Consider the following 25,178-nt stretch of genomic DNA (forward strand, 5'->3'; position numbering starts at 1 on the left):
GATTGTCCTCCTTTAAGTAGGCTACAGGGACAACACGATCAAAAGTTCACTTAGAAGCCTAAAACGTCTAGCCATTCTTAATCTTTTAAGAAGTATCACCTTAACCTATTCAAAGAAATCACAGCAGGAACTCGGAGAAAAACTGCCTGATATCTCGCTAACAAATCCTTATCAGTGATTGGAGGAATTGTGCTGCCAATAATAGAGCCCGCCCCCTGAGTTCCTGACTCGTTCACTGTCAATGAGGCACTGAGGTCAAGAGAAATAAGCATGGCCGCTTTGTTTAGAGGGTGTCGGAATTTTTATATAAGAAGCAATAAACATGTGGAGCTCACATTCGGTATGTTATTTCTGCATTAATTTTTAATTGACAGTCCAAAGGGATTAAAGCACCGCTAATGTTATTGCAAGGAGCAGTTTAGAAATTTACATTTTTCATCTGATTTGTTTGTCAGTCTGCAAAATATGTGAACATATATTAAATATACTTCAACATTTATGTCAAGATATATGAACAGAGCTTGTACACAATAAGCAAGTCACTGTTTGCTTTAAGCATCAGAAATGTAAGTTGTGCAATGCAGCTTGAGGTTTGGGTGCTCAACTGTAAACTATAAACAATTAAGTGTTATAAATTGTTATGAAATTAAAGAAACTTGTCACCCTTCTCACCAAGTTCAGATAATGGACTTAAGCTTTTTTTGATACGTCATTTAGTCAGTTTATACATAATATGTTTATTCTGAGTTTTCCTCCAGACATCTAGATCTGTAAGGTTTTGAAGGTCTTTAAAATATATTGATATCGATGGTTCAATGAATTGTATATCTTGCAAAGACTTCTTTAATGGTGCTCAATGTGTTATTCCATGAATTTGATTGATTAGAGCCCTGTTATACTGACATGACGTTACATTGATTTTTAGAGGATTGCTCTCACATAGTTACTGATTTATAGACCTATGCTAAAAACATCTTCTGTTGTCTTTGTTGGTGCACTCTTTGACTATTATACCTTTCAGTTTAAGTATAGAAGATTTTATTTTTAGATTTCTGTCTGTGTGTGGCTTTTCAGTGTCCTGTAGATCAATGGCCTCCAAGACCCCAGTGGGTTTTATTGGACTGGGTAACATGGGGACACCTATGGCTAGAAACTTACTGAAGCATGGATATCCTGTCATTGCTACTGATGTCTTCCCAGAGTCTTGCAAAGAGCTTCAGGATTCAGGAGCACAGGTAAGTGTCTGTTTCTCAGACAATGCACTCAAAACAAAATAAATCACCATTATCTCATTGTTTGCTTTATGTCTAGAATGTACAGAACTGTGTATGAGCCTATGGAAATAACTGCCCTGCTGTTCTTCTCAGATCCTGGATTGCCCCGCTGAAGTGGCTGATAAAGCTGACCGGATCATCACCATGCTACCATCCAGCCCCAATGTCATTGAGGTTTACACAGGTCCCAATGGCATCCTTAAGTATGTCCTCTCAGAATAAACTGTCAGCAGTATTTTCTCTTAAATCTATACTTGCTGAATTTTAACAGATTGGAGAAAGTGCTGAATTCCAGTGTTGAGTTTCAGTCATATATATGAATCCGCACAGCACTTGTCTGAATCGTTTATAATGATTAAGATTAGTCCAAGAATAACGAGTTTCCACTGACGGTATGATTAGTACAAGTCTAGGCTTAATTTAGTAGCTAATTCTTTTAAATCTACCTTAAATCTAGGAAAATCTGGTCTGTCTGGTCTTAATGGAGAATATGTGCTTGGAGCGGAGGCATCCAAAATGCAGTACTAAAGTAACATTAGATATTATAGTATTAGTAATAGTTGATTGCAGTTTAAACTAGTAGTTGGACAATATTTGCTTTTTTTTTAATGGCTGATGGCTAATATAATGCTGGTACCGTTCAAAAGTTTGGAGTAAAAACAGGTTTTTTTTGTTTGTTTTTATAATTTTATATAGTAAGCATGCTGACGTTTATAATGTTAAAACATTTCTATTTTAAATAAATGCTATTCTTTTGAACCTTTTGAATTCTTTTCATCAAAGAAGCCTAAAATTGTATTGCAAGTATCATTTCACGTAAATATTAAGCAGCACAACTGTTTTTAACATTGATAATAATAAGAAATGTTTCTTTAGCAGCAAATCAGCATATTAGAATGATTTCTGAAGGATCATGTAATGCAGAAGACTAAAGTAATGATGCTGAAAATTCAGCTTTGCAATCACAGGAATAAATTACATTTGAAACTATGTTAATGTTATTTTAAATTGTAATAACATTTCACAATATTACTGCTTTTACCATATGTTTGATCAAATAAATGTAGCCTTGATGAGCACAAAAATCATTTCAAAAACATTAAAAAATCTTACTGACAGCAAATGAGATGAGATGAGCTCATCATTTTGCACAATATGTATTCAAAATATTTGTTTTATTATATATTGACAAGTAAATTTTTAGATCTGACATTAGTTGGAATCCCCAACTTTTGTTAATTACCCACTCAGACACAGTTACTGGCCAGTGAAAAATATCAAAATAGCCAAATATCATCTGATAAATCAGCCTGGCTGATATATTGGGCACCACTTTTGGTTAAACACACATGGGTTTGATACAACAAGACTGGGTGAAGAACTGGTGAAGAATCTGCATAGGGTTTGTGAGTGGATAATCGACTTATAATTATTTAAATCATAATAAAAATAAAACCCTTACTAGGAAAAGATGAATTTTTTTTGTTTGCCTGCATGTCATGTTACCATTAACCAGCATCAGAGAACCGTGAATATGCGAACGTGTTATTAAATTATTGAAAATATAAACATAAAATCTCAGGGGGTATTTCAAGTAACTATTTTTGGTAAGAGCGGTTCAGGGAATCCCTACAGTAGGACAAACAAAACCTTTTGTATAGACTTTTTGACAACTTTTATGGCACGATTAATGATCAGAACAAATTAAATTGTTCATTTGATAGATTAGTTTGATTTCTGGGTTCCTAAAAAAAATTCCATCCATCAGAAAATATAGGCCATGGTAAAATGTCTAAACTGGATTGCACAACACAATAGACCTGCTTGAATATTTCTAAGCTTCTTGTCTTTCCAATGATATTTAGCCTTCTTTTTCTTGAATTTGTCCTCCTCTTCAGGAAAGTAAAAAAAGGCACCCTGCTCATTGACTCCAGCACCATTGACCCAGCAGTGTCAAAAGAAATGGCTGTTGCTGCTGAGAAGATGGGTGCAGTGTTCATGGATGCTCCGGTATCAGGAGGTATGACCAACCTGAAAACAACCTCTTATTACCATCAACGTAATATTCTCTTTGATTTTGATTGACAAGATCACGTTGTTTAGATTTCTTGGAAGTGCTCACTGTGGAGATGCGATTACAGTGTTACGTGTTGTTTAATGATTGAACTGTGTTCTTCGGATTTATTGTGGTCAGTAGGTTCACAGATGTGCTGAATGTGTCTGGGTTTGTCTGTTCAGTGGTGTCATTTTGGATATTTTTGTTACTCATTTTGATTTCCTGTACCTATAGATGCTTGTTTCTATGGATAATGCTCTACTCTACTCTAAATTAATAATTTAAAAATTTATAAGGTCATTTTAGTCACTTTTCATGGTCATTTATGTTTGAATTTAGGTTTGTAATTGTTTGCCTTAAAGCACCCACACACTACAAGATAATTGGACCGATTTTGGGCCCAATACTCCCCTTCCGACAATCATAGGTAAAGTCCCGATTATCTTGATGGTTCTTTAGAGTATGTTATCAGATTTTCTTGAGGTGTGTTAAGAGTGATCGAATCTACTTAGAAAAATGTCGGGGGCCGCACCAATCTCAAATCATAAATATCCAACATGTTGAATATTTACGATCAGAAATCCTGTTGTGTGGGGGAACCCCGAGGACAAATGCGCACGCACTCTGTAAGTGGAACAAAACGATACCCAATCAGAAAGCGAGCTGACGGAAGACTGAAGTCTCCACGACTTCATCCAAACTTTTTTCCACGATTTTTCTTTAAAAAGCTATTTTATCGCCATTTCATCTTGCCATGTGTGTTTACTCTAAAGTCAAGTTTGACCGCAAGAGATTTTGCGAGACTTTCGGGTCTCTGGTTGTTTGTGAATGGAATCTGTTAGCGTGTGGTGTGTTGTCCTGGTCACATCACGGCACTCTACACACACTAGGAGCAAAACTGTTAAATCTTTGATTTTTATTTTTTTATTTATTTATTTTTTTGTTTGTTTTTTATCATCCTGTTTGTGGACTATTTTGAAAATCTGATAAGATTTTAAAAATCTTTTAGTGTGAGCCAGCCTTTAGTGTCAGTGTAGCTAAATCAATTTCTGTAGAGTTAATTGAAGAAACCTACAGTTTTCCAGAAACACAAGCACACTCCCGTTATATTATGCAGATTCTCTGGGAAGGCTCTGTGACAGGGCCTTTAATGGCCTGAGCCGTTATGGAGGACAGCGCTGTCAGTAGATTTCACTTTGATGGAGCCGTAATGTTGGCTCTCCCAGTGCCAGGTCCTTTCATGTAGATAAAAGGCCATAAAGAGCTGAGAAACTGCCCTGGACAAGCACATGTTTAAGATGCACAACTTGTGTGAGTGGGGAAACTCCTCAGGCATTAAAGGTTTGCTGGATGTATGTTTACTGATTGGCGTCTGTAGTGCAGACAAGATTTTAAAGAGCCTGTGTGTGGACTAGGCTATAAAAAAGTGAATGGGTGTATGTGTCCAAGCACTTGGACTACTAGACTGTGATCTAATCCTTCCCTAACATCTTAGCGCTGATGACTTGCCGTTTTCCTCAGACTATATCCTTCTTTCCTTTTGGATGAAAGCCAAATGAAGGGGTCAGAAACTTTTTTTTTTTTGCAAAGTAAAACAATAATCATGATGCAAAAAAATTCACCCAAAGAGAACAATTTTGTCAATATTTACTCAGCCTTTTGTCATTTTTTTTTAAAAGAATATCCTAGTCACTCTTTTCAATATAAAAAGTGAATAAGGTCAAGCAAGCTCAAAGATGACAAAAAGAGTTAGTCTGTACAACTCCTGCACCATATTCCGAATCCTTGGAATCCATACAATAGCTTTTTGTGGAGAAAAGACCAGAATTTATTTATTTTTTAAATTTTTTTAAAATCAGTTTTATTATTGTAATTGCGTAGACGGTACATCTTTTTAAAAATTCTCTTTTTGTGTCCCACAGAAATTCATACAAATGAACTGTCCCTTTTTTTGCCCATTCATTTGGCAAAAAAGCCAAAGTCATGTCAAAAAGCATTTTATAGAGCACATTAAAAGTGCTATCAGATCAAAAATACAACACTAAAAATAGTATGAAGCACTCAGTATTCAATAAATCTAAACATAGTACACATAAACAATAGATTATGACCTGAACTTTAAGAGAGAATGAATACGTATCAGTAGTACGGGGACAACAAATAGTTTTTTATGGCCCGATCAACCTTCACACTTTTATCAGGTCTATGGGGAATATTTATCAGACCACATTAGAAAATACAGCTGCACTAGTACTTATAAACAGAGTGTCCAGAAGGTGGCACTCCAGCCATCATGACGCCATTGTGCCGGTTCACAGCAATCTCCCATTGCCTGTCCTCTCACATAAGGTCTCTGTTGTGGAAAGTAGAATTTGCATGCGTGTGTGAGATCATGTTGTATTTTTTAAAGCTGATTTTCTTTTGATATAATTTTATACTGTTGGTTTTGTGTTCCTCTCTCTGTGCGTCACTAAGGTTTGGCACATCAGGCTATGTTTCTCAAATAATACACCCATAAAATGACGAACGAATTCTGTCTCTCTTTCTTTTTCTCTCTCTTTGTCCTCTTTTGCGTAGATTTGTCATAAACTCAAAGGCACAAACCTCACTGTCTGCTGTTGCAGAATTGGACCCACAACAAACCCCCGGCTAACGTCACACGCTCTGAAACGTGGGGTGTGTGGCCATTGCCGCGTCTAACAAGTGCTCGGCTAGTTAACAGTAATTACCCACATTCCTCGGTTTTTGCTGAGATTGCGGCCACACTGTTGCTCACTCTCACTATGAAGCTCACGTGGGAAAACTTCGACTCTCTGTGCGAGAGAGCATTTGTATCACAGTTTTGTGTGTGGTCGAACTGGGTTAAATCTGTTTATTTTGCATTTTGTAGGGCAGTGTTTGTGCATTGCTCTCACGGTGTCTTAACCTCAAGTCAGTGTGGCATAATTTACTAACGTAGGCTACGAAACACATAATGTATATTTGTCTAACGTGGTCACTAATAGTGCCATATTCACGTTTAACAGTTAAACTCTCCTTTGTTTTCCTTGTCTCAAATTTAAGCCCTTACTGAACGTGTGAAATAATCTTCTTTTCTTCTCTCCTCTCATTTATTATCACTGATCTAACAGCCTGCATGCATGAGCTGTCTCGATGGAACAGCCTTCACCCATCAGGCCCATATGTAGATCAGGGCTAATAAAGGGCTTTCAGATGGTCCTTTCAAAATGCATTACAAGTTTATGTGTTAATGTGTCAAGTGCCTCATGTGACCAAACAGACTTGAAAAGACTATTTACCTTTTTTTTTTTTTTTATATTAAATCAGTACTTTAGTCAGACCAGTTTTGACTGTTAAGTGTGTTTTTTCCATCATTTTCATCAGTTTTCTCACATTTTCATACGTAGTAAAATGAGTATGTGTGTGTATATATGTATATGTGTATATGTATGTGTATAAATAATTTCTTTTTTTTTTAATTAAATTTTTTTTTAATAGTTTGCTAATTCATTACATAGTTAATTCAAAAATAAATTTTTGGCAGTCCCTATTATTATTATTGTTGTTGTTATTATTATTATTATAAGTAAAATATATATATTTGAATTGATTTTTATTATAGATTTTTTTTTTAAATTTTTATATATATATATATATTATATATATGAGTTAGAGTTTTCATGTTTCATAGCATTCAGTGTTAATTGAAGTCTGTTATGCTGTTAGCTGATAGTATTAACATTACTCACTCATAACGGTAGCTTCGCTATCCTGATGGGACAGCAGATGCCCCTTCACAATAAAAATCTGGTTTTTAGATTGACCAGAAACAAGATCACTCATGGAGAGGTGGGACCCCAGATATGTCCTAATGTAGATCAGCTTTCCCCGTGCCATTTTTTTTTTTTGCGCTGTGAGCGCACTCATTAATATCTCTGCCCTCTGTCGGCCGGAGCAGAAGGGGGAGGAAGAGACTGGCTGATAGATAGGTGAGTGACAGAGGAATTAGCATAACAAGATCCTCGCTGGGAAGGCCAGGGACTGGGAGACGTGTGTGAAGGGGGTGGTCGTTGTCTGTCCTGAACTCCAGATGGAAACAGACCCATAGCAGCTGTCTAACCAGGACTTTTATAGCTCTGTGTATGTTTGTGTTATATTGTTGAGTCTGATTGAGCCAGAAAGAACGGTCAGATAATACAATATCAAGCGATTTTAAAACTTTAAGTCTTTTAATGTCTGTATATTTTGATAGCTATGCTAAGAAGTGAATTAAAAGCTGTCTGTCATTTTCTGGTGTCATCTGGTATGCACTTATGCCCCCTGTCGAGGAACTGTCATTCAAAACCCCCCCTCTCCCACTTTAAACAGTCACTGTGGATCACAGAAGTGTGTGTGTGTGTGTAAAAGATGAGTGTTATTAAGCAGCTTTTAAGTCCTCAATTATAGATATTTTTAAAATGCTGATGATGGTACTATTAGAGGTGCATGTGTGCATGTGCGAATGGCCGCTAATCAGCATCCTTAGCCGATAAACTGATGGGTCCTGGCCTGGGAGAGCATTGATTCCAGATCATTCTTCACTTGTTGTCCACACACTCAAAGGGACCGTGCGTTCGCGTGCAGAGGATGTGGGTGACGATGACGGTGATTAAAGTCCTGCTTATCTGAATGATGAAGATAATCCAATAGCTCCCTCTGTATGTGCAAGACTCTCTCTTGTGACCGTGTGAAGGTTTACGTTTTTGTGTGGTGGCTTGTAAACTCTTTTGCCTCTGTGATCCTGTCAGTATGCCACATAAGGGCTGCTGGCGTAGAAACTATTAATCCATGTGAAGTTCTTGTGTGTTTTTTTTTTTTTTTTTTTTTATATATATACAAAAGTAGTGTATTAAGTTTTCTTGGTGCTTTAATTTGTCTGAGAAAATATCTCCTCTTGGTTGTAATTATAAGGTTTAGCCACATGAAGCTAGTAAATATGTTTGTTCCTGTTACGCTAGTAGTGTTCCCACTGCATAAAAAGCCAAAAAATACAAAAAAAAGTTTCTTGCGTGTATGACTTTTTTTCTTTCTTCTGTGAAACACAACAGAAGACCAAGTCAGGTCAATTTTATTTGTACAGAAATTCAAGATGTTAATGTTAATATCTTAACTTCATGCCTTATAGTCACGTTCAGCAGATTAGAGCTGGACAATAATATTAAAAAGCGAGCAAGCTGTTGAGATAATCTGTATAGTATGTATCGTCCTATGTGAGTAACTGTATGTATGCTGAAAAATTGGACATACTTATATATTGAACTCTATATATAGAGCTAGGCAATAATATAGCTACATTTTTCAACCAAAAAATAAATCAGGATGTTGAGATTTGATTGATATATAGTATATATCTCTTTACATTAGTGTACTATATTTGTGTGTGTGTGTGTGTGTGTGTGTGTGTGTGTGTTTGTATGTGTGTGTGTATATATATATATATATATATATATATATATATATATATATATATATATATATATATAATATACACAGACACATACACATACAAAGACGGAGCACTTACATTACTTATGAATTTGTTATATGACTTTGAAATATGTTATTTAAATGTGAGTTTGGCAAGCAATTTTTGAGATATTTTAGGATTTCCCCATTTAAACAGATCAGTCTTGGTCGAAATAGCTACCTGGAGGTGTTTTAAATAAGGCCGCTTCGTAAACAGACTTTCCTTGAAAGGGACTTTGTTTTAACGGAGTGTCTGTTTACACTGAGTGCAAATAGCTTCCCTTGTTGACAAACGCTATTTACAGTAGCTCCACCCACCAATGTTTGGTTGGGCCACTCAAGTTTTAAAAAAGACACACGGAATTCAAGTCTTCAGTGGCACAGCAATAGCGAGTAAGGCTCGCAGACCTGGCTTTTAACGCAATCGAAGCAGGAATCCGCCTTTTTCCGAGCTCGCATTTATTTTCAATAAAAATAAAAATAATGTTCTAAAAGTGGAAATAAACTGTGAACGAGTGTTTAATAATATTAAGTGTTTATTGTGGTGGGTTAGGGGAAGGTGTAGGGAGGGTTTTTATTCTCCTAATAAGGCAGCATCCATTTAATAATATTAATAAATATAGTCATTTACACTCTATGATATTATTGCATCCTGTTAATGTACAAAAATAATGAGGTGCAAATAGTATCTGCCAATATAAAGTATAGATAGCATCTAATTACTATTTACTCTTATTGCAAAGAACTGACACTTTTACGTGTAAATAGACTCTATCACTATTTTCACCTAGTGTAAATAGCATATCGCTAAGAAAATGCTGCTGTTGTCACTTAGTGTAAATAGAATATATTGCTATTTTCACTTAGTGTTAATAGCATCTAATCAACCCTCCACTGACAGTCTATGCAATTACCACTTTGATGCTTCAAAAAGTTCACAAAGAGATCGTAAAACTAATCCATATGAATTGAACGATTTATAGTACAAATTTACTGAAGAGACACAATCACTTTATATGATGAACAGATTGAATTTAGACTTTTATTCACATATAAATATTCATCAACACATCACACATCAGTTATAGTAAATGGAAGCTCCAGCATGTTTGCTTGACATCAAAGAACGACTGAGGTTCATTCGCTTGTTTTACTCAGCATTTTTGAGCTTTCACAAGAACCAATAAGGTTTGTACTCGCCTGTCAAGCCAGTATGATTGAGCTTCTGTTTATGTTTGCTGATCAATGTTTATTTGTAAATAAAAGCTTAAATTCAATCTGTTCATCATATAAAGCAATTGTGTCTCTTCAGAAATTTGGGACTAAACCTCTCAATTCTTATGGATTAGTTTTACGATAAACTTTTTGAAGCATCAAAGTAGTAGTTGCGTCAATCGTCAATGGAGGGACAGATATCTCTCAGATTTCATTAAATATATCTTCATTTGTGTTCTGAAGATGAAAGAAAGTCTTACGAGTTTGAAACGACATGAGGGTGAGTGATGATATATAATATATTGAATATAATTATTATATTGTGATATATAATGACAAAATGATACTGAGATTTATAATCACAACATTTTGGGCTGAATTGTACAGCCTTACAAACAAACACAGCAAACCTGAAATTTTTAGTCGATTTTAAATCGCAATCCCAATTTTTATTAGTTATTTTTCCCAAACCCTTTATGTCAGTGTTTTATTTTATTTATTTATTCATTTATTTATTTTACAGTATTGTTTTGGACCCCATTGGCTTTCATTATATGGACAAACAGCTGAAACATTCTTCAAAATATCTTCATTTTTGTTCCATCCAAGAAAGAAAGTCATATAGTTTTAGAACAACATGAGGGAGAGTAAAAGACTTTTTACTTATCAATTTTTTACTAAACTGATTTTTAATTTTAAACAGTGCAGCATGAGGAAAAACTAAACTGGCTTATCAAAACTCCTCAGTTAGCATGAGGACTGTATGCATTTATAGGCCTGATTATCCAATATGGACAAATACAGCTTTGATCGTAAAACTGAATGAATCATTGACATCCTCTGATATAGCGTCTATTTTATCGAGGTTTGCCTAATGTTTTTACAGCAGGGTTTCTGGTATTGGAAACACAATAAGAACGGTTCCTAGAATGTTCTCTCGAGATCTCTTTAATGCCCTGCCAGCGCAGTCGTTTAGAGAGACAATCACTTTCGAATCCCTATTGTCTGTTTGTGATCAATGCTGGTCTTTTTACAGTCAAAAAGAAAAAGTTATTGATCAGCTTAGGAGGCTAGCTGATAGATCGGAAAAAAAGGACAAGTGTGTTTGTGTATGTATGCGTCTGGTGGGGTGGGCTGGAAAAAGAAATGATTTCGTAATTTAGAGTCTTTATTACTTTCAGCAGTTCTGGAGGTTTGTTGAAAGACGACAAGAGGTTGCACAGGGTTTTTATTTACACACAATAAACGGCTCCGAGATCTACAGTTTCATTGAGGTATTTCAGCGTCTCGCTCTGCCTGGGAAAAGAGGCTCATATCCACAAATGTAGTTTAATGTAACTATGCCACTAATGAAATGTTTTGGTGATTTAAAAAGTACTTAAAGCATTAAGTGGCCTTTTTTGAACATTTAAAATGCTGAAAAGAGAGTTTGTGGTACCTAAAACCACAAACAACTGCGTACGTCTCCGTCAGCGTTCACGTTCATGTGGGGTTTTTTTTTCATTATATATTTGCTGTTATAGACTTAGTCTTTTAAAGTCTAATGTAGATTTGACTTAACACTTGTTTGAGTATTTTGGCTAACTGCTACTAATAAGAAATACTCAGTCAGTCATTTTAATACATTTTACCATTTTAAGCGTTTATTTTGCAATGCAAAGCTAATTATGCTTTTTTTTTCTCTTATTAAAGGGCTGGATAAATACACAAATGCAATAAAAATGTCATCAAATTAAATATAGATTTTAATTGACATTGTACTATGTGGCTTAAAGTCTCAATATGAAACTAGCATTGTCTGAGACAAATGCATAGTTTTAATTACATAGTTTAGAGGACATTATACAAAAATAATTGACAGCAGAATGCTGCAGTTGACCAATTAGAATAAAGTATTTCAAAGAGCCATGTAATAAACTACAATACTTGCCTCCTTTGGTGTGATGTTTGTATTTTTGTACTCCTCTGTCTGCATTTGCGTATTGTTTTTGCATTGACTTTTTCGTGTATTATCATTAGCATTGTAAATATCCTAATGTAATGTCTTTATTTTATGTGATAAACCAGTTTAATTTCAATAATGTGCAAATTTTTAAAAAGGTAAAACTGCATATTAATGCTTGTTTATAGATAAACAAAGTACATAAGTACGCACACATTTACTCTTTGAGATGCTATGTAGCGTAAGGGAAATGACAGACACGCTGAGCTAATGAGAGAATTATTGATGACGGATAAGTACGGCAAAAATCAATACAGGGGAAGTCATAAAGTCTCTCTTTTCCTTTCTTTCTCACTCTCTTTCTTTCTCTCCATTTCACTCTATATATCTGGCATCAGCTCTTTTCTCTTGGTCTTTAATAATTAACTTCAACATTATTAGCTTCTCAGTATAAACAGCCTATTCATTAGTGTTGACACACACACAACCAGACCAATCATCTCAAAGCACTGCATTCTTTTTTCCCAGATCACATTGTATCCAGTGTTTGATATATAAATTAGAATAAATTGGATTGTTTTGTGTGTGTATTTATGTGGGTATTTAGGGATTTTAGTGCAGCAGATGAGGTTGTAGTGTAAAAAAAAAAAAAAAAAAAAAAAGTGGCCAATTTTATTGCTTTAATTGCATTCTAATCGGGCAAATCCCTGGACACACATATCTATGTCAGCAGCATTAAAAGCACCCCTCCCATGTAGAACATGGCACGCTTTAACGTGATTGGCCACGCTTGGTCTTCTTAAGGCGTGGCGCTTAATTGAACATGATAAAGTGTAAAGTTAATTACCCCTTAGAGCTGTCACTCATACCCCAGGGGGCGTGTTCACTTAGGGGGAGGAGTGTCGCTTTAGGCACAGCTGTCGTATGCAAGTGTATGTGTTTGTGGGGAGAAGGACAATGGGTCCTTGTCCTCAGAGAGTTGTGAAGGATGATTTGGACAATCGGCTTTTAAAGGCAAACACTCAAATGTTGTCCCGCTGGTGCCAGACAGCTTATTAATACCCTCCTCTGCCCCAAAACACACACACACACACAATGTTGACTGAATCCTGACCTGCTTAAGTTATATTAGCAGGTTACATTTGATTTTTATAATGCTCCTAAGTTATATAAGTGTACAAAGTAAATGATTACATCATTAAAAAAAAAACTTGTCAGTACTATTGTTTTTTGTTGTTGTTTTTCTTTTTTTGTAGCATGTTGACGTGTGCCATGATTTTCTTAGAAGTACTTTGTAGTACCATGTAAATACCATTTCATATGAATAGGATATTTATTTATTTATTATTTTGTATTTATTTTATTTTATTTTAGTACCTTGACATAACCATCTTGATGCCATCATTATAATGGTACCACCACAGCACTGTATTAAATGACAATCATTGATTTTGAGCATTTCATTTTGAGCACATTTTGTAATGATTTTCAAAAGCATGACTGTGTTCTGTTCAGGTGTTGGTGCAGCTAGTCTGGCTAAACTCACCTTCATGGTGGGCGGAGTCGAGGAGGAATATAATGCTGCCCAGGAACTTCTCACCTGTATGGGAGCAAAAGTAGTGTACTGTGGCCAAGTGGGAAGTGGACAGGTAAATATACGCAAACATTAGCGTCCTTTAGCCTGAAATCAATTAGGTAATGTAGTACAGTGATGTACTACATTGATTGCTGTACTACATTGATGTACTGCACCTGAATGGGGTGAATTCTCCCCCAAAAGATCCACTTTTTTTATGCATACAAAAACATATTCTGTCTTTTTATGTCCATTTTTACTACCCTTTGCCACTAGATAATGAAACAATCAGTTAAGATTAAAGTGTTAGTTCACCAAAAAATGAAAATTCTGTCATTAATTACTCACCCTCATGTCGTTCCACACCCGTAAGACCTTTGTTCATCTTCGGAACACAAATTAAGATATTTTTGATGAAATTCGAGAGGTATGTGACTCATCAACACTTTCAAGGTCCAGAAAGCTATGTCCGAATGTTAGCTCAGTATTGGCCAAAGCTGCACACGTGAGCAGCACGACGCATGCATGTGATGCTGACGCAGGAGCCGGCCAATAATGAGTCTGTGTTCTGATGTAGAACCTGGAAAGTAAACAATGTGTGGGAATGACACAGAAGAGTTGATATTGTTGAAAAAAAGTAGTTATTTTTGTTTTGTTTTTTTGCGCACAAAAAGTATTCTTGTCGCTTCATATAATTAAAGTTGAACCACTGTAGTCATGTCGACAGTTTTAACAATGTCTTTAGTACCTTTCTGGACCTTGAAAGTGTCGATTATATTGCTGTCTGTGGACGAGTCATGTACCTCTCAGATTTCATCAAAAATATCTTAATTTGTGTTCTGAAGATGAACGAAGGTTTTAAGGGTGTGGAACGACATGAGGGTGAGTAATTAATGAAAGCATCTACTCTATCCCGTGTCAAGTTTATGAACATCCATTAGCAGTGTTGGGAGTAATGCATTACAAGTAACACAAGTTAGTTACGTAATCACTAATCCGATTACTTTTTCAAGTAACTGGTAAAGTGATGCATTACTTGTGTACGCTGTGTAAACATGATGGTTATTGTAGTTCTAGACTAAATGTGATCGGGCATTTACTCATTTCACTTGCACAAAAACAGGTTTACTATTCTTCAAAATGAATAAAAACAGTGAAATGCAATAATTAAATGTTAAATAATACAAATTTACTTTTATGCATTTAATCTCACTTTATTAACCAATGTCTTTACTGTACGGCCGTAAATATGCATTTCCTTAAGCCTAAGTCTTATTCAAACAAGCAAACAAACAAGCAAGCCCAGCCCAGGTAAGGAAAAAGTAACGCAAAACTAACGTAACACATTTCTTTCCATTAAAAGTAACTAAGTATTGCAATTAGTTACTTTTTAGGGAGTAATGCAATATTGTAATGCATTACTTTTAAAAGTAACTTTCCCCAACACTGCCCATTAGGAGTGTTAGACATGTAAATGGTTTGTGTTGATCTGTGTTATGTTGCAGCTTTGTTTCAATAAATGATAATTTTTAATCCACTAAATTCTAAAAGTTACAGTATGTATTCATAGTATCTTGATATGATATTATATAACCTATTTAATGAATGCAATAAAAAAAACTATGTGGAGATACATAGTATTAGACTCCCCATGTGTTAATTGGTGCATAACAGATTTCTAATATAATGTCATTAAAAGACCAAAGGTTACTACAAAGCCTTTAAAATAAATGACTTCTGTGGCTGAACTGATGTTTTGCAATTTTCTCTTTCAGGCAGCAAAAATATGCAACAACATGCTGTTAGCAATTGGCATGATTGGTACAGCAGAGACCATGAACCTCGGAATTAGGTGAAGATTTGTGTGTGTGTGTTCTTGTATATATGGTTTATGAGGACACAAATGTGTATAATAACAAGGGTATTACAACGTAAACATGATTTATGAGGACACTTCCTGGCTTAAAAAACATACTAAACAGTGTTTTTTGAACTTCAAAAAATGCAGAAAGTTTTCTGTGATGGGTAGGGGTTTAGGTTTAGGGGTAGGGGTAGTGTAGGGGGTTAGAATGTACAGTTTGTACAGTATAAAAACCATTACACCTATGGAGAGTCCCCGTAAACCACATATACGTGTGTGTGTGTGTGTGTGCGTGTTTTTGTGATTTATGAGGACACAAATTTGTATAATGATATGGGTATTACACTGGTATTACGACGTCAACATGAAATATGAGGACATTTCATGAGTCCTCATATTTAAAATAGCTTTAAAAACATACTAAACAATGTTTTATTAAAAATGTAAAAATGCAGAATGTTTTCTGCGATGGGTAGGTTTAGGGGTAGGGGTAGTGTAGGGGGAGAGAATGTACAGTTTGTACAGTATAAAAACCATTACACCTATGGAATGTCCTCACTTTGATAGCAAAACAAACCTGTGTGTGTGTGAGAGAGAGAGAGAGAGAGAGAGAGAATGAGGGTGCTGTCTAGCTCAAAAAATGAGAAAAAAGTTTTAAAAGTAGTTCAAAGTAGTCTCTGCTTTAGTTTTAAGCTGCTTTAAACTGCCACATGATACCTTTGTATAAGAAACAGAATGAAATTTGAATGAATGAAAGGGGTCATGCCATGATTTTTTTTTAAATAAGGAACCTTTTACCATGATGTTCACTTATAATGTTAGTAAAGTTTTTTTGCAGAAAAATATATTTACGCAAAAATCATTTTCTTTTCTTTTTTTTTATTTTGACCCTCTGTCTGAATTGCTCCATTTTAGATCTGCGGCTCCTTTAAGGCTTCTTGCCATCCGCTCTCAAATCTCATTTGCTTTCATTTAAATTCGGTTTGCCATGTTTGTCAACATTGATAACAGACACCATTGTCGTAACAGATCGCCATGCATGTTGTATTAAGCTTAAAAGAGTTTGTTCTCAGAATATTGCATTTAAAAAGACATCCTGTAACAATGTGTAGGCAATATCTTTCTTTTTATTAGTACTGACTAGTGCAGAACATGATTTAATAAAATATATAGTGAGAAGAGGGTAAAATTATATCAGAAGATTTTGGTATATACAGCTCAATAGGTTGGACTCAACAAATTCACTTGTATCTGAGATATCTAGTCATATTCACTTGAGTGCAGTCTTAAAATCTAGCACACACCAAGAGATGTTATCCCTCTTCTTAGGGATATCAGGAGGGTGTAGGCATCTGCACACTCATATGCACTTATGCAGACTCATTTAGATGCCTTGGGTTCCTGGCTGTCATAAATCTCCCATGCTGCACTGCAGCCTGTCTTCTCATGCAGCAAACTGCACATAGAGAATGTAAAGATGATAAATGCTTGACTGAGATATTATGATTTTGTTTTTCCACCGGAAAGCAAAGGGATGCACTGGAGGAATAATTAATCTCTCACTATGGAGAATTATTAATATTTTTTCCCCCTTTCGTTCTTTCTGTTTTTACCTTCCTTTTATTTTCATTTTCATTTTTGCTGCCCCGTTGCCAAAATGGAGGATGTCTAAATTTAAGTATTAATTTTAAATAAAATTAAAGCAATAAATTAAAGTATTAAATGAAAGAAAATATATTTGTTTTGTTTTAAATATTTATTTTGCAATAACTTTGGCTGAATGCAGTCAACACTACAATTTGTGTAAAAAAAAAAAAAAAAAAAAAAAAAAAAAAAAAAATTATATATAAAATGAAATTAGATTATTTGCTTGTTTTCAGATCATACATTTGTTACAGTATTTGTTAATCTTTGTCCATAATAGAAATACAACTGTTCATTGTTAGTTCAAGTTAGCTCAGATCCATTAACATTTTGCAAATAATCTTTTGATTTCAATGTATTAGTAAATGTTGAAATTAACATTGCTAAGATTAATAAATGCATTAGAAGTATTTTTCATTGATAGTTTGTTAACTTATAATTAATGTTAACACATGGAACCTTATTGTAAAATGTTACCCAATTTGATCAATAATTGAAAAGTGCATACTGCAATTAAATCAATATTAAATTCAGATTATGTCATAAATCCCTCCAAAAACATGTGATTTGCCTTTAATGCTTTAAAAGAGTAATGGGACACCAAATTGTACCTTCTTTGTAAGGCCTTTTACTTAATTTTTTTCCCCTTCGAGTGCTGGATGTCTCTAGTCATGCATGATGTTTCGTTTGGAAAAGAAGTGTCCCCAAACGACCGTTATCTCCCCTCTCGCTCGCTCTCTCTCAATCTATCTTCACTTATGCATGCATATGCTGTTGTCTACACTTTAAGAACAGTAGCTACAACTGAGAATGAGCCCTATTTTTTTTTAATGATGCCACATACACACTGAATTGAGAGGCTTTGAAAGTTCATCCACTACACAAACACCCTCACACACACACAGCCTGTGTACAGATGTTTAAAAAGATAATTGACATTTGGTAATAAACTCGTTTGTTGCCTCTTAAAGACATTAATAAAATTGTGGCCTGTGTGTGTTTGCTTATAAGACTATGTGTTTATAATCTTGAGAGCATCAGGGTTTGATGAAGATGAAATGAGAACAAGAAGCATAGTGTATAAACATAAGTCTTTAACAAAATGGGGCCCCCTTCTAATGCAGTGATCAAACATCAAACGCCTCTAGTTTATTTCCTCCTTTCCGTATTCTTAAACTGTAATTTACTCATCCTGTTTAACCAGGCTCTCACATCTGTTTTCCTTTCCCTCGCTGCCATGGTATTAACCTGCACACACTTCACACTCAGTTTCATCTGCCAAATTTTCACAAGTGTCTTTTGAAAGTGTCTCTTTCATGTAAATTAGATGTGTAAATGGTTTGGATAATATCCATAGGAGCAGAATGAGTGCTATACAATGTGACGTTTAGCATTTTAACTGTGAAGGCGCTTCCCCTTCACGCGCACACACTCGTTTCTCGTGCAGAGAGAGTGATTTGTGTTGTAGCAGAGAAGCCAGGTTGCAGTTGAGGCGGTAACCTTTTCAGTCACTGACCCAGAACGTACGTGTGTGTGTGTGTGTGTGTGTGAGCGTGTGTGTGTATGAGTGTGAGCTGGGGGAAGGAGGGGGACGATGTTGAACATATGTCACCGGTTGTCCCCAAGAGACTGAGAGACACAGACATAAAGGGAAAGAGAGAGAGAACAGGAGATTGATACGAGGTCAGTCAGTGAGCTGTTCACAGACATTAAAACCCCCAAAAACAACTGTCAAATGACAACATAGCTCACAGGCACACACACATTTTTGAGATTAAAATTTCCAAAACAGTCTGTAAAAACAGACAGTGTGGGACGGACGGACAGAATAATAGAAAGGGGAAAGAAATAGACTTTTTATGTACAGCTGTGCATCCTTGTATCTTAATTATTGCATAGACTTATAAAAGCCTTGGTGCGTGTGAGTGTGTATATGAAGGCGCGGCCCCCTGAATGAGAGACAGGTGGAGTTACTGTATAACTGCCCTTAAACACTCATCATAGTTTAATAGACATAAGAAAGCTAAAAAGCGCACTTTACTGTCTCACCACCGCTGCCGCTCCGGCGTGAGTGTGCACGCACACGCGTGTGTGTCGAGTTGCTCTTGATGTGGTCATATTTATGTTCTTGTTAAAGCAAGAGACGGCAGCTCTTTGCCCAGTTACACATCATCCGCAGATTTCCCTCTTTTTTTCCTCGTCTCTTCATCATCCTTTTCTTTCAAAATGGCTTTTTGTCAACTGACACCCATTTTATTGTCTCAGTAAACCGTCTGCGGGTTAACAGGTTTGGGTCAATATTGTGATACTACTTTTTTCTATCTATTAATTTATTGAAAAGTACATGAAAAGTTAGTTTCATGTACTATAGTTTTTCTGTGTTAAAATGTATTTTTATATATATATATATAAAGTCGAAAATGTCACTGTGAGACCTAATCTGTCCTCATTGTTCCTATCTTGATAAGGAATATTTTGACAAAATATTTTGATTATTTCTTAAAAATATATATATATATATATTTTTAACATTTTAAAATATATTAACTGATTATTATTATTATTATTATTATTTGAATATATATATATATATATACACACACACAGTTAAACCAAAATTTATGACAAAATCTCAGAGTTAAACTGTGTCAGAAAAAATTAATCTTAATTATGTCAGATAACACTACAAAATGTGGTCAGGTCAAAGTGTCTGAATAATTTTTGGTTCCAAATTTTTATCAATTTTATTGGTAGTCCGCTGTATGAAGAATTTTTGGGTATAAAATGTCACAGTTTACTTTATTTTGCTATCCTCACTTATATAAATGAACTATAGTGTATATATACTAGTATTCTATTTTATATAATATATATATATATATATATATATATATATATATATATATATATATATATATATATATATAATACACACAGTGTGTGTGTGTGTGTGTGTGTGTGTGTGTGTGTTTATATTATTTATTTTGTATAAAATTCAAATATTCAAAAAAGCATAATCATATTTCATAATATATTTATATTATACTAAGTGTTAGGTAAATATGCTATTATTTTTTAATTGATGGTTTTAATATAATATTTGTAATGTATGTAATATTTGTATAATATTTGTGATTAGATCAAATCTATATTTTAAATGGTTTAAAAGTTAAAAAATAAAACACATGAAACCAATATGAATACAAAGAGTATATTTCTAAGAACTTGGCACATGTATTTTTCTTGAATCTTACAGCTTTTTTCTTAATATCATAAAGACTTAAGGGGGAACTCTTTTGACATATCCAGTAAACAAGCACCTAACAATGCCCTAGAAACCACATACTAAGCCCTGGCAACCACACACTTATCATCATGACAACCGCTTTCTTTAGGAAATGTCACAAATAGTTGTGTTTGCTGTCTGTCTGTTTCTTTCTTTATTATACAATGTTATTTAGGTGCACAATCATCTGTAAAGCAGCAAGACCCATTTCACTCAGATCTACTTTAAATGCAGGACTGAAATCACCCCGGTTACTCTTATAGGGGGACAGATTGGTGGGGGTGAGTTAATAAGACAGCTGCTTGTGTCAGAGTTTTATTACCCCTGCATTTGTGTGGGGGACAACAAGCGAGAGAGTGGAAAATGATGAACTGCAGCTCCTGTTAAATATCAATACTGTATTATCCAGGCCCACTTTCCACTTAAGGATGATCTGGTCCTGAGCCTAAAGGTCAGCGGTCTGTCTGACCCCTGTCCTTTGACCTTTCTCTCTCTCTCTCTCTCTCTCTCTCTCTCTCGATCAGACTGGGTTTGGATCCGAAGCTGCTGGCAAAGATTCTGAACATGAGCTCAGGGCGATGTTGGTCCAGTGACACATATAACCCCGTCCCAGGTGTCATGGAAGGAGTGCCTTCCGCAAACAACTACCAGGGAGGCTTTGGCACAACGTTAATGGCTAAAGTAAGTGGAGGCTTTTTTTTTCTTTATATGTAACATATATATAACATATTAATATATAACACATACTTTACATTTAACAAAATTCAGAGCAGAACAGGAATAAAAAATACAAGTATAAAACATAAATAATTTATAGTGGCGTTCATTATAAACATAATTTACAGGGCCTAAAACTAACTTTTTGCCACACCTGCCAAAGGCCGGTGACTTTTAAATTTTACCGGCCATAAATATTTTTTTTACCAGCCATTAAACTGTTATGACACCAAAATTTTAGATACCAGTGAAAATTCACAATTCTCTATTCCAATTTCAAGACCACAGCTAAAACTACTAGCCTAACTAATATAAATTTAAAACATCATTAAAGACAAGTAACAGTAGTTTTCAGATAGAGACATTGAATAAAAAAAATCAAGTGTAAAATAACACTAGATAGTCTTTACTGTATGAATTAAACATAAATTAATCCTTATTAAAGTTACAAAAGTTAAGTTATGAGCAGTGAGAGATTTTTTTTTTTCTTTGTCCTTTTTTGTTTGATTAACATTAAAAACAGACAGTAGGAGAAATATTAGGCTGCTGTCACTTTGAGACCTGATGCATGGATCCAGTATACTGATACTGTACACATGCGTTGTCTTTCTCGACTGTTTACATTAATTCAAGCCATAACCGACCATGTTTACTAGGATGCTCACCGAGACGGCTTTTTTTTTTGACACAATTTTTGTATGAATATGTCCGTACAAGTGCAAGACGACGTGAGACAGAGCTTGTTTCAGTATTTGCACGCTGTCTGAGATGCTGCTCTCTGGGTGCACACTTCGGATGTGTGCACACACGCTAACCTTCCCGCACAGCGTGCGAGTAACGAATTGAGTTCCCTTTTGCGTCTTCTTGCACTTGAGTCTGATAACTCTGTCCCGAGCATTGTTCATGTTTGTTCACGTTCATGTTCTCACAATTTTGAATTGTTACAATTTATAAAAATGCTACCGGCCAACTGGCGATTGACACCATTTCATATACTCGCCAACACTGATTTTTCCTCGCATTTGGCGCTTGGCTATTGTTAATTTTAGGCCCTGTATATATATATATGTGTGTGTGTGTGTGTGTATATATATGTATATAATATATATATATATATATATATATATATACATACAAACGAAAATAACAATGTTATGTTCACAGGATCTTGGTTTTGCTCAGAACACCGCGACCAGTACCCGGACCCCAATTCCTCTTGGTTCTTTGGCACACCAGATCTACCGCGCCATGTGCGCTGGTGGCTACTCTAACAAAGACTTTTCCTCCGTCTTCCAGTTCTTACGAGAGGAGGGGGGACAGTCTGTGTAATCCGGTTCAAGTGGATGTGACCCAGACTCTGTGTGGGTTAAAACGGACATTATGATAAGCCAGTTAAGTGTTGATATGCATGTGTGTCTGTTTTGAAAGTGATGTTGTATGTTGAAGTTAATGAGTGTGGCACTGAGAGTCTGATAACTCTGTTAGGTTGTAGCCTGATGTTGACATTTAAAACTTTGCAGAACCATTTTTAAATAGTTCTGTATGACCGGTTCAAACTGTTACACAAATTACTATACAAATCACACATTTACCTGCGTTTGTTTACAATCATTTGTTTTCATTTCATTGTACTTCGACCCAGTTTTGAGCCAAAATTGATTTTAGGTCCTGATCAGATGCTGCTAAAATGCTTAAGGATCCGACATACCTCATCCATGCCAGTTTTGCTTAAACTGAATCTAAACTGTGAAAAATGTTACAGAAAAGTAGGAAGTCTCTCATTTTTTCTGGAGTTTGCACACTACATATTACAACTGACTGCTGTTTTACACAAATAGTTAATAAATTTACATCTCTATATTATTTTTGCATGACCATCATTTCTCTCATTTCTTTTCCACTAAACAAAAGGCTTTAAGCCACCCTGGTGTGTATGTACATATGTATAGCCTATCTGTAAAGGTGCCGTATTGAGAATGAGCAGTGTTAATTCTCTCTGATTTATAGAGGTCCTGTTGAGACTCGCACTAAGAAGAGACAGATGCCATCTGTGCTAGGCACATACACTCGCTCATGTCCTCTATGCAAAAATGTTCTTGTTCATATTTTGTCCTCAATAAAGAAGCTAATTGAGTTATTAGCTGCCATCTCTTTAAGATGAAGGTTATTATATCTGCATCATCAAACAGATTTTCAACAATAATGAATTAAACTTTTTCTGCCATTGGTCTGGAAAACACATCGTCCCGCCCCAAACTCACACTATTGGTTGCACTAACGTGGCTTTGTTGGGCTGGTCGGAATGGTCAAATGAAAATCAGAGTATTTTAACATTCAAACATTACCTTTATGCCGTCTCTCTGATATAATGCTATTTATAACTTTCTCCTGTATATGAGCATTTAATAAGGCTGCGTTTGTGTTTGATGTCTGTTTAACTGAAGGGTAAGGGTGTAGGGTGTATCGGGTTAGGTAAGGACAAGGGACTTAACATCACTTTCAGGTTTAGATGATAGCACAAGTTAGCTATAACGAGAAAATTAAAGATTTACAGGTGTACATGTAAGAAATATGACTGTTTATAGCTTATGATGTTTACAAAAGGAGAAGTAATGTTTGAAGTAACAGTACAAATGAATTAGTCCCCTCACTGCCCTCTGACTTCCTGTCCTGATGTTGGTCCTCCGATGTCTGCGGCCTGCATGACTTTTCCATTGTTCTGCCCACGTGCCCGCATGCACTCATGCTCTACAAATGATGCCCTTATTTCCATCATCACAATCAGAAAGCCAACAAAACAAGGCATCACCCATGGGCTCTTTCTTTAATGGTGTTTTTGGTCTTTCGTTCTTGTGTTTTTATTATTTCGGCAGTGCTGTTTGTGTCTGTAGACAGCCTCAGACAGGCCAGCCCAGTCTGAACTAGCGCAGAGGTCGTTAAAACCGCTCTTATCCTCCACTTTTAATTGTAGGACTTAATTTTATGACCAATGCTCGTGATGTGCAGTTATGTGGCTGTAGTCTCAGACAGTCCTACACACTATAAGTGCACTAATTGTTTAACTGAGACTGTCGGTTGTTAACTGGGAGCTTAAAGACTGTAGCTGGATAAGAGCGTGTTAAACTGAAAATACAGACATTATAGCTTTACTATATGCTTTTAAAAAATATTATTATTCTTTTAGTTTAAATAGGAGCAATAGACCTCTGGTATGCATGATCTAAATATAGATCACAAAGTTCATAGTCCACACCATTTTTTTTTTTAAACTTATCAGTAATGTGTAAACATCTAGTCCATGCTGTTGAGAAATTCTGTACAAATTAAAGGGGCTATATGTAAAAATGTTCATGCATTAATTGTTTTTGCATTGCCAACGTATGAACAGCTTGTAACGAAACTTAAAAAACAATACTGTCCCCGACTTCCTTGTGTATAAAAGCCTAGACTGATTTTTAATGGAAGGACTCGGGCCGGTTTTTCCAGGAAAATCCAAAGGATATGACAGTTATGTTCTCTACCGTTCTATGACACATGAAATGAATGCTTATACAATGTTCAGGAGAATGCTGAAAGAGCTATTCTGTACTGTAATGTTAATGTGTCATGCAAAGAAAAGCAATTCAAACTACTCTATAGTCTCACATAGCCAGATCTAAATAATCTATAGCAGGGGTGTCCAATCCTGCTCCTGGAGGGCCACTGTCCTCCAAAGTTTAGCTCCAACCATAGGCGTAATTTGCGGGTGGGACATGTGTAACGGAGGCCAGCTAGTAGTCGCCTTTAGCCTCCTTGTTAGAGCGTCCGACTCCCACGCCAGAGACCCAGGTTCGAGACCCGCACAGAGTGGGGCGAGGTGGCCCCCTGGGTGAGGGGTCACATTAGTGCCGTGACATGGATGGGAGTGAGGTTTAGGGGGGTGAGTGTAACGGAGGCCAGCTAGTAGTTGCTGTGCGAGTAAACCTCACTCCTCTGATGTCAAGAGATGCTCTAGCGACTGACGTTAGAGGTTGCAGCCTTTAGCTTCCTTGTTAGAGCGTCCAACTCCCACGTCGGAGACCCAGGTTCGAGGCCCGCGCAGAGCGGGGCGAACTGGGTGAGG

At 35.8% G+C, this 25,178-nt stretch overlaps 1 protein-coding gene across 1 annotated transcript; it reads left to right on the forward strand.

Annotated features, from left to right (window-relative positions):
* Positions 1 to 175: 175 nt before the first annotated feature.
* Positions 176 to 22,939, forward strand: hibadha (3-hydroxyisobutyrate dehydrogenase a). The gene is made up of 8 exons (XM_051872318.1): positions 176 to 340; positions 1,075 to 1,235; positions 1,368 to 1,477; positions 3,173 to 3,294; positions 13,508 to 13,641; positions 15,344 to 15,420; positions 20,884 to 21,040; positions 22,241 to 22,939. The coding sequence occupies exons 1-8, from the start codon at positions 271 to 273 to the stop codon at positions 22,403 to 22,405; spliced, it is 996 nt and encodes a 331-aa protein (XP_051728278.1). The 5' UTR covers positions 176 to 270; the 3' UTR covers positions 22,406 to 22,939.
* Positions 22,940 to 25,178: the final 2,239 nt, after the last annotated feature.

This window comes from Ctenopharyngodon idella, chromosome 19 (genome assembly GCF_019924925.1).
Source record: "Ctenopharyngodon idella isolate HZGC_01 chromosome 19, HZGC01, whole genome shotgun sequence".
NCBI lineage: Eukaryota > Metazoa > Chordata > Actinopteri > Cypriniformes > Xenocyprididae > Ctenopharyngodon > Ctenopharyngodon idella.